Here is an 11176-nt window from a genome sequence, read left to right as displayed (position 1 = left end):
ACCAAAATATGATCCCTGTCCTGAGCAGGTACAGCATAGATCATGCAGGCAACCTATGAAGCAAAGATGTCAAATCATCATTGCCTGAGGGTAGATAGCAGCATAGCAGTACGCCTGCACAAAGAGCTGTATTGTTTACTCTTGACCTTAAAATAATTTGATGCAATATGACATATTAAGTAAAAATGTTTTCTTTCTTCAAGAAATAGTTCTTGGCGATTGCAAACAAGCCAGAAAAAGTATGTGCAAAATAGATTTCTTAGCAAATATTCAACAACAACAACAAAAGAGTATTATAACATATATTCTCTAGCATGAATAATGTTTTCACAGTAAGGCTGTCAAATTAATTTTACAGGATGAAATGCATTACAGAGGTAGTTTCCTTGATTTAAACAGAGTTGCCCTTGGGATGAATTTATCCTGTGTCTATTAGGGTTTTCTAAGGTGTGTGCATTCAGATTCTTTGGAACTGCTTAATTCTGATGTGCAGCCATGCTGAATATCAGTGTAACTGAGCTGAGCTATAAAAGCTGACTTCCATGCAAGGAAAACTATGCAAACCAAAGAAAGTCTGCACAACGTTAAGTCCAAGTGATGTATGGAGTATGCAGAGAAATTATTATTATTTTTTTTTTTAAATTACATGCTCTGTACTTTATTCTTTCAGGGCCTCTGGACAAGAAGAGGGCAAAGGTTGGTTTTCAAGAATACATTTCTTGAGAAAAATAATTTATACAACATTTTGTAAACACGTTAACACGAAACAGCATCAAGTTTAAGTACTGGTGGAGAACACCATTGCCTGAATTAAAACCCAAAACCAACAACAACCAAAAGCAGCCAAACAACCCGCCCACCTCCCAAATGTAATTCAGTTAAAATTCTTTGTGATGAATGCCAAAGTGACACCATATTGACTTCGAAAATCTGGACTTGGAAGTTGTGTTGGATGAGGAATATGAGTGCCCTATTGTTATTTGACTAAACTCTTGGGGAAATGAACGCGGAGTTTAAATGGGCATAAATATTTTACAGGGGTATATGAAGCCTATATTCATAGTAGAAATCATTTGAAATTGACAACTTTCAGTCACAGTTCCTGTGGCATTGAACACAATGGAATGATAGGTTTTGGGTGGCACAGGCCCAGTAAATGTTAGTGTGCAGGGTAAGCATGGCTGTTATTTGATACCTGATGGCAGATACAGGGTGGCCAAATCTTTTGGGGGCAATTCGCAACAATCCAAGTTGGGACACATTTATTTGGCTTGTGGCTGTATGAAACTGCTGGTCATACCCTGGTTACTGCTACACTTGCCTTTCCCTCATCTTTACAGTCTGTTTCCTCTTACCCCTGCGGTTCCAGGCAGAGAGAGGGAACACTCTGGGGTGCAAGAGGTGAGTCGCAAAGTTGCTTATAAGCATGAAGAGTCCATGCTCTCCCAGGCTCTAGAGTAGATAGTGGTGGTTTTTATGGCTGTTCTCTAGTTTTCTCTACCCTTCTTTGAAATAGGAACCAGCTCCTTGTCTTCTCCCCAAAGAGCAGTAGGGGACTTTTTTAGCTTCATTGGCATATGATGGAGTTGTTCTGGGGCAGAGGTGTCATGTGTGCTCCTTCCTCCCCCTCACCTTAGACAGACACAGATGTCATTGATGCTCAGAGGGAGGAAAGAAGACAGGAGTCTGTACTGAAAAAAGCAAGATGCCACACACCCTGAACTGCCTCTCAGTAAAGCTATTGTAGAGCAGGTAGCTATGGGGAAGTGCTTATGTTTGTCTGGCCTATGTGGGCACCTTTTTACACTCCAGCTGTTGCTCATCCTTCTCCTTAGATGTATTAAAAAGGCTGTGGCCCCTTTTTGCAGGTTTTCCACTTGAATGCAATTGCCTTAACAAGTGATTTCATTCCCTGTGAGCTCCTGCAAGAGTAAGTACAGCCCAGGCTGTCCATTTGGTTTTGTTTGAAAGTTGGTGAAATACTCTGCAAAAGGAAATCTTAACCACAGAATCTAGCATGTTCAGCTGAATTTTCTCTTCCTCTGCCCTGCTTTTGCCTACATAGTGTCATAAGACCTGGCCAAGCAGGACCACTGCTAAGTGCCTTCAGAAGGAAAAATGTGACATGCTTTGTGTAGTAGTGCTTGAGGATCATGCCATGCCCAGTGAACTCTATAATCTGATGTCTTTGTGCAGCACAACTTACAAAACCAAGCTACAGACATACCTCCTGGTAGAAATGAAGGTGGTAGTGACTGTGGAGGCTATCAGAGATCCTGGTCTCTCTCAGCAAGCTCTAAGATTGTTTGGGATTTGGGCAGAGCTTTTGCACTAAGGTCAGTCACTGAGTAACGACAGCATTTTTGCCTGATGTTATGAGAGATTGTGCAGGAGGATGGGCATGTATAGTGTTTTGGGGATCACAAGTCCTTGCTCCAATTGTGCAGTCTCATTAGCAGTGAGAGAACCAGACTTCCCTCCTGGCTTAAACAGGGGGACAGTTGACTAGGCCTAGGGCTGAGACTCAGCCCTGGGAGCAGGAACAGTTGTCTTTTCCCTTCCCCCATTTAGGGAAACAGTTTAGGGCTGGCACTGAAAAGTTCATCTGTGCTGAGACTCCTCTTTTCATCCAACTCGAGTCGCCCTGCTGAGAACAGTGGATATGGGGTTAGAAGGGAAACACTTCCTTGCCAGAGGGGCACTCTTGGTTCAAGGGCTTGTATCAAATGCTCTGAGCATTTGTTGGACCTAGCCAAGGACTACAGAGGTGGGAGAGAAGGAGAATTGGCATCAGGGTTGCTGATACCTTTGTAATAATCTCCTTATTCAACCATTATTATTCTCGTGTGGGACATATGTGTCATGTAAATCAATGCAAATAAAAAACTGTGAGAATTCTCATTGCATCTTTCCATAGAATAATTTGATTTTTCTCCCTGCTTATATCATCTGTTTCAGAAATCTATTGCAAGGATAGAGCATCTGAATATACAGACTCTAACAGTATATTTCTTTGTGGCTTAATTTCACTCTCACAGTAAAGCCAAGCTTTTTTTGGCAACTGTCAATCAAAGCCAGTTGTGATGTATTTTAGGTGTTGAAGCTGATTATAGCCTGCATATATCCATGTAAAATATTAGCTAGATTGCTAGTTCTGAAATGCAACTTGTTTTATGTTTCTGTTATTTCTTGTGAGTTTGTTTCATTTGTTGCTTGCCTTTCCTTTTTCTTTGTTTTAAAGTTTTAAACTAGATCTGGGTGGTTAATTTATCTGCAAATATGTAGTAACTTCAGCATAAAAGTATTTTCAAATGGCATAATTAGTGTCATGTAGCAGACATTTATGTCTTAAACCACTTTAAATTAGTATAATATTAATCTATTTTCTGATTATGATTTCAATGTATTTTAATGTAAAATTTTGTGAATTGCTTCATACCAATATTTGCAAAGTTTTGATATGAAGCAGGAGGCATATATTTGTGATATCTTCCAAAGGCTTCAGATGTAAATTGAGAGGGAAACTGATTGTTATTGGCACTTCATATTTTAAAATTTTATTGCAGTTGTAATATAATTGCCCTTTGAGCTGATATTTAACTGCACAGAATATGGAGACATTTATGGTAATTTAACAAATTACTGTATTGCAAAATAGGTGAATCAGACAAGAAAAGATTTGCTTCTTACAGGTGGCTTGAATTTTTTTGTTTGTTTTGTTTTGTTTCTTTGTTTAGGGGTATTTTAGCTCTTTTCATAACTTATGAAAGAGTGAGACTTCCAAGGAGCTGGGCAATTTAAGCATCTACACATTTTTATAGTGTCATTTTAGAAAGCCTTAACATCTGTTAAGTACAAATTGATGGTTTTGGTTTTGCTTCTTTCCAGCACAGGGGAAGTATACCACTATAGTTATGCACTGACATAATTATTTGGCTGGTTAAAGATTAAGGCTGTGTCCTGAGAAAGGATTTATTTTAAAAGCCCATTGCTTAATCTGCAATAGAGTAAATTAATTCCCTCCCACTCCCCCAGAAGTGGAGGTTCAGTCTGAAGCTTTTGATAAATTAGTAGATTATGGTTACACCAATGTATTTACACCCCATATATTATTTCCTATTTGTGGCTTACCCAGAATTAAATGTTTTTAAGGCTATTAGAACACCCAAAGTCTTTTTCCAAACATAAACTGCAGTCGTCTTCCCAAGGATTCCCTTTGATTCTATGTTTTTCACTCAAATCTGAACTTTTGTGTAAATTTCAGCTTTGTGTATGTAGTTGATAATTACCTGCTTTCAAAGGCTCATTATGAGGGGAGAAATCTTGAGAAAGTTTGCTTTTTGTAACATACATACTTCCTCCTTCTTCTTAGGCCAGGTCTGCAGCAGTTTTGAGGACTGGAGAAGGTCAGATAGAAATGGAGCCTGATTCTTGTTGGAGCCTGGTTCTTTTTGAGAGCCTTGATGTGAAATTCTCTACAGGATAAGTGTTGCACTCTGTTCATCAGATAGGACACTTCAGCCCTTCTGTTACCCTGGTTTTGTGTAGGATAAGAGGTACTAAGATGTCAGTGCTGCAGAAAATGTATGGCTATAGTCCAAATTCAATTTGTGACAACTCCAGGATGATGAAATTATTTGATATGAAAGTTGGGGTCTCTGGAGTGTCAGAGTGATATCACTATGTCAGTTTTGTTCTGAACACATTTACAACATAATCATTATTGCAGCTATTTTGTATAGCGACATACAGCTTAGAAAGGTAAGCTAAGATTTTGTCCTGTGTTGTAAGGCTTGACTGAAAGTTGGATGTGTAGAAAGCTGGGTTTAATCTCATGAGGAGATTGATTCTCTTATGTCATCTGTGAATTATTATGTGAATTTGTGCAACTTTTTCCTGTGTGATGCTTAGGAAGTCTTCCTCTTAGGAAAGACTTATGAAAAATAAGCACAAATATATTCTCTTCCCTTCTTTATTTGTCTTGTGGCAGGATTCCACTTGTTCTTTTAAAACCTTTGAAGCCTCCAATAAGAAAGGCAGTCCCAACATTTATTCAATTTGTAATCCACTATAAAACAGACATTTGTTACCAAGTTGTTGAGTGTTTTCTCAGGTCATGCAGTGAGGGAAAATGTCTTGGGTGTACCTTGCATCAACTCCAGAAAAGGGACCACAATCTTCTGGCACTATCATGGTAAAGAATTGCACTGAGCTATCTAATTAGGAACTGAACATTACGGAAAACAGGAATAAACTGTCTCTATTCATTTGTTGTATATTACTGTCATACCTAGGATTGCATCCTTGCAGAAAGATTCAGAAATATATCCCATGTTCAAAGGGTTTTCATTTAATCAGCAGTCACTTCACTTCATGATGCATCTTTTTATGAAGGCCTTGTTGCTAGTATAAGGATTTTGTTGACTGGTGGTTTGGGTTTCTCTTTCTCTCAACAGAAATCCTAAGAAACATCCATAACATAGAACGTTAGTTAGCATCCGTAACATAGGTGCTCAGTGAACGTATGTAATAAAAAAGTGAATATGAAGAAAAAGAATGACTGTTAAATCTGGTTCTTTCTTTGAAAAAATCTTGTTTAGCTCCTCAGTAGAAAGAAATGGCGGTAAAAAAAGTCTATTTTGTCTGAATTAAGGAAGCTGAGCATTACTGCAGCAACTTAAGAAAAACCCTCTTGACTTCCTGGAACGAAAAGAATTTTTTTTTTTTGAAGAAGTAATTGTCTCTGACATCACTAAACTGCATAGTGAGTTTGCAAGTGGTTAGTTCGGGGTAACGGAGGAAGCAACTCCTTCACAGATAAGCAGGCAGTGCAATGTAGGTGCCTAGTTATTCTCCTTTTTGGTTCAAGTTTTGCAGAGAAATTCTTTTGCAGACAGATAACACTTATTTTGCTTTCCAGAGAGACACACATGCTGTTTCATAAGGATACGCCTGATTTCCAGAAATAACCATGTTTTTGTGGCTTAAACTGTTAGCCTTTGGTGTTGCATTTCTGAGACAGGATGCTTTTGTCAAAGGTAGGTAGAAATTAATATTTCTTTCTCTTCTTTTGATCTCTGAATGTCCTCTGTGAAAGTAAAACAATGAAAGCTTTGCAAAGTGGAGGAATAACATTTTTTTTCAGAAACTAGAATACAATTGTATGCAATGGTGTCAGAACGTAGAAGATTGACGCATAATGTACAAGGCTAAAATGTCTTCCGCATGGTCATACATGAGAGTTATATGAACCACTTAGAAAGAAAAAAGATTTGTAGTTGTATTCAAAAAAGAATACATATAGATCACTTATGTGAACCTGTTCAATACAGTCTTTATGTTTGGTTTGACCTCACGGTGCAGTACTTCGTTTTCTACGTTTAAATCCTTTAAGAAGAAAAATCTTCCCTTCCATTTTAGCCACTCCCTGATCTCAGAATCTGCTTACAGTTCCTCAAATTTTGATTTTTACTGCAGTGAGGTTAGTAAAAAAATCTAAACATTGTAGGTTAATCTCTACTGTTAGTATTTTTTTATTAATTTTTCAAAATACAATTTATTTATTTTATAAAAAACTCTTCTTAAAGAGCCTTCAAAGTTTTTAATTGTCTGCGTAATTACCCCACTGCAAGTGAATTTGTCACTTAGCTTTTTCAATTTTATGAGAGAAAGATAGAGCCCAAGAAGGTTGATCTTGAAAAACATGCTAGGTGTGACAGATACTGTGAGTAGCAAGAAAAGCAATAGATTTTGAGGTAACACTTTATATAAAGACAAAAATGGATCTATGTTTAAGAAAATCTTTTCTTTAAAAGAACATGCAGCATTCTATGCATATGTACCTTCCATCAGTTTTGCTAGTGAATGTAATTTGGGATAGTTGAGGCAGACACAAAAGCTTTTCTCTAAAGCAGTATTCACTCTAAAAAGTGGCTTGAAACATATATTTCTGAAATGGCAACAAATTATATGCAGGGCTGAAACCTTTTTTTACATAAATTGAATTTATGAGTGCTTCTATCATCATGTCACTATAGTAACTCCAGGTTTATACTGATGTAAGCAAGAAAATTCTCTGCCTTTAGTTGATAACCACCTGAGAAGAACATTTGAAGCATGAGCATTAGTTCTCTTATCCTTCAAAGTCTCTGAAGAGAGGCAGCACTGAATAAATCTGGTTGGTAGCTGTTGGATATTATAAGAAAACAAGTGAATGCTGTACTGTAGAGGAAAAAGAACAAAATCTCTTGCTTTTCCTGTCCCCATTTTTCTTTTTTTTTCAATCTGCTGTCCTACTTTCCATTTTATCAGTCTTTCTGAGACTTCCCACTGTTCCCTTTTCTCCAGAAAGGGCAGGTTACTGTCTGCTCTCTCAGCCACCTCCACAGTCAGTTGATGTGTTAGCTAACAGAGAGGGCCGGAAGACAGAGGGGTAGTGGTATTTTATTTCAAGTAATAGTTATTTTCTCTGTCCATACACAGTGGTCTAGCTTGAGCCAGTTCCTCTCTATAGGCTTTTACTAAACAGAAGAGCCTCAAAGAAATAATGTTTTAACTCCTCTCTAGTACAGTTACAGCAATCAACAGTCTCATGCTGTAGTATCAAGTACTCAATTTCACACCCTTGTTTTCACCGTGTAGTTTTGCACAGAAATTGGTTCTCCTGTCAGGGTGCCAGAACCTTTATACTTCATCTTTGCTATGTAGATTTCTCTGCCTCGGAGCTACAGGTGACTGGTCTTCTAGGGAGGGGTTTGTTAATTGTGGAGCAGCATTTGGAAAAGGTGCTGTAGGCTTTGGTTTTATGGCAAGAACAATTTTCAGGCACTTGTTAGTAAGTGTTGGATGAGCTTTGGGGCTTCAGTTGTTACTATTATTATTGTTCTCCAACAGCCTATTGTACCTAGTGATTTTGAAGACCTAGCAGGAGAAATTTTAAGGTTGTCTGATGTCTACCACAAGCACAGACATCCTATAAAATATCTCTGATTTCCCGTAATCAGCAAACCACTTTTCAGAGCATCAAACTACATTCAAACAACAGCAGAAAAATTAGGAATATCTAGAGCCTGCACAAAGGCCTCTTCACTTTGTAAATCCCCCAGGTAAAAGGCATGTATCCAGCTGGTTATCCTGGTAAGAAATAGATGAGTAATATTTTTTGTGGATGTACCTATAGGTACCAATATATGGTACCAGTAAACACCAAATTTGGAGTTCAGTCTATCCTTGTAAATATTTGCACTGCTGAAACATCCCATTAAATGCATCAGTGTTTTGTGTACTGTTTTTTAGTCTTTCATCTCTACATACATGGAATAACTAGCTTTAATAAATCTTCAGTTGTCAAATGTACGCTTCTTAAAATCTTTAGTGTAAGATTGATACCGTAATGCTTTCTAATATCTAAGCTGACCTCCCAATCAAAAAACTTATCCTGACATATCTGATACAATGCATCTATGCCTGTTTATAAAAAAACCCCAACAAAACCCAAAACAACCCAAACAAAAAAACCCACCTTTAAAGAACCCGATTAAAAAAAACCCAACCCAACAACAAAGTAAACCAACCCAACACCCTGCCCATCCCCCAGAAAAACTCCCAACAAAACCTGAACTCATAAAAACCTTCTTGCCTCTATTTAGGAAAAAAGAAAAAGTAATGCTTGCAGGACAAATACTATTTTTTGCATTAGATCATTAATTCTTCTTCCTTCCCCACTCTCCACAAAAGTATTAGCAATTTGACGGCTTTCAAAAGCCTTCACCCACTCTGAGCCACTTCCTTTATTTCAGGAAACTAAATAATTGCTTGATAGTTCTGGGTGTGACTTTTTTATTTTCCAATTTAAAAGTACCAAGCTTCAGCAGGCGCACTGTGCTGGTTTTGGCTGGGACAGTGTGCGGCAAATAAGCTCCATGGCAAGCACAGGAGCCTGTCAAATAATACCTAAACAGCAGTAACAGCTATAAATTTGATCTAGCACATTCCAATCAAATCTGTTATTATCTCAAACCCTTTGAGCCCCATGTTGGGCACCAAAAAGGACTATCGTGTTTTAACCCCAGCTGGCAACTGAGGACCACGCAACCACTCACTCCCTCCCTCCTCTGTGGGATGGGGGAGAGAATCAGAAAAGTGAGAAAACTCATTGGTTGAGGTAAAGACAGTTTAGTAAGTGAAGCACAAGCAAAACAAGACATTTATTCACTACTTCCCATTGGCAGGCAGGTGTTCAGCTGTCTCCAGGAGAACAGGGCTCCATCAGGTGTAACGGTTACTTGGGAAGAGAAAATGCCATAACTCTGAATGCACCCTCCCCTTCTTCCCCCAGCTTTACATGCTGAGCATGACTCTGTATTATCAACACTATTTTCAGTGGAATCCAAAACTTAGCCCCATACCAGCTACTATGAAGAAAATTAATGCTGTCCCAGCCAAAACCAGCTCACACATGAAATCAGGGGCCACGCAACCTCTATGCCAAACAGCTGTGGAAGTTTCCACCTAGAAGTGTTATTTTTATTTGCACAGACATCAGTGTCACTATAGCTCATCCTATGCATTTGACTTTCTGTGAAAAGGTTTTTCACAGATTGATCTATCCCTTTGGAAAGTGCCTGTCAGACCTAGTTTTTAACTACGAGAACTTAGTAATATTGTCTTACTTTACGTGTAGGATAAGTGGTAAGGGGAATTGCTCTGGCAGGAGGATAGGTATTAAGGTAGAAGAAAGTGAAGTGAAGGCTTCAGAGCACTGCCTCTGTTTTCTTCTTGTGGATGCCACACTGCAGGTTCTATTTAGGAATGTCTCATATTCTTTTTATTTTGGTTTTTTTTTAGTGCACTTGAGGCTTTCTGAAATACATACCTTGGAGTCCTGCACTCAGGGGCTTCTTATAATAATTTGAAACAAATTGCCTGCTTTTCACATCTTGCACAGTTCCAATACTTTATTCAAAATCAACTGAAAGAGTTTGTGTATGCACAGAGGTGCAGGCAGTCCTGTTCATTTCCTGGGCTGGCCAGATGCAAGCCACTTCTAAGGTGGAAGCCATTGAGTTTCGTTATGGTGTTATACTTAAGCCATCAGCAGGACACATGTTAATCAGAAAACAGCAGCACACTAGCATAGCTACATGGTTTCTGGACTAGAATTAGCTAATGATTTGAACCAAGCATGTAATCTTTACCTGTTCACCTAGACCTGCACAGACATAACAAGCAGGTAGCTGGATTGGTGATGTGGTATGTTGGTTATAACTGCAGATAGGGCAAGAGATTTTGGTTCTGGTCTAATGAGTCTCTCTTACATAGTACGGAAAAGATATTTGCTGGTCATTCTGTATTCACTCACATCAGTATATTGACATACTGAGAATGTTTTACCAGTATAGACCTAAAGCTGCAAAACTGCCATCCAGAGAGAAGTTCTAAAGAAAGTCCAGCTTTCAGTGGCATGGTATGTTGGAACCACTTCCTTTAGTTTCAGTTTTAATTTGATGAACTTACATTTATATATTTAGGTACTGAAGAACAAATCAACAGTGAGTGGGTTAGAAACATTACATATATAATGAGATAAGGCAGAAGAAATGGGGGATGAAGTGACTTCAAAAGTTCCCGGTATCAGGAATCGAGCTCTCTTTTTCTGACTGCTGTGACCTATCTGCAGAACTGCCTGCCTCCCTGGGAGCATGTATATGCATTAAACAAGTAGGCAGCCTCCAGACTGAAATTGTGAATGTATTGTGTATAGCACATGAAAATTATCCTGTTTTCTTTTGCCGTGCAGCGGCATTGGGGTATATACTGTACCATGCTGCGAGCAAGGAGAGGTGAAAAGTAGGCCATGAAAATGTTCTGTCCTCTGTTTTCATTCCTGATCGAGTTTTAAGAGTTAATATTCCTAAGCATACATCTGGCCCACCAGGAAGGAAGAGCAAATGAACCCATAATGAACTCTCTGCTGTCATGGCTTGACTTCTCTGCATACTTATATAACTACCTTGTTCAGAGTTAGCCTGGGTGTTTCTGCATTACCCTGTGTTTTGTAGCACAGACTTGTCCTGAGTCTTGCCACTGCCATTCCCCTTCTTTTGGGTGGCTGTTCCTTTGGTGCTGTCAGCCCTGGGGGTGGGTACCGCGGGGGAGCATAGTGCAGGGATGGCTG

General features: G+C 38.8%; 1 protein-coding gene across 13 annotated transcripts in view; it reads left to right on the top strand.

The window, feature by feature from the left end:
* The window catches only part of PTPRC (protein tyrosine phosphatase receptor type C), a 95703-nt gene that overhangs the window by 28655 nt on the left and 55872 nt on the right, over nt 1–11176 (top strand). For 11 of the 13 annotated variants that reach the window (XM_030493725.1, XM_030493736.1, XM_030493724.1 and 8 more), the window contains 3 exons: nt 671–696; nt 1341–1401; nt 5921–6038. In XM_030493725.1, coding sequence (XP_030349585.1) covers nt 5972–6038 — 67 coding nt within the window. In that variant the 5' untranslated portion in view covers nt 671–696; nt 1341–1401; nt 5921–5971. Of the gene's footprint in view, nt 1–670; nt 697–1340; nt 1402–5060; nt 5836–5920; nt 6039–11176 lie in introns of those variants that run through there. The other 2 variants (XM_030493726.1, XM_030493734.1) reach the window with 2 other exon arrangements.

This window comes from Strigops habroptila, chromosome 8, assembly GCF_004027225.2.
Source record: "Strigops habroptila isolate Jane chromosome 8, bStrHab1.2.pri, whole genome shotgun sequence".
Classification (NCBI taxonomy): domain Eukaryota; kingdom Metazoa; phylum Chordata; class Aves; order Psittaciformes; family Psittacidae; genus Strigops; species Strigops habroptila.
The sequence above is the reverse complement of the archived record's forward strand: the minus strand, read 5'-3'. Positions and strand labels throughout refer to the sequence as shown.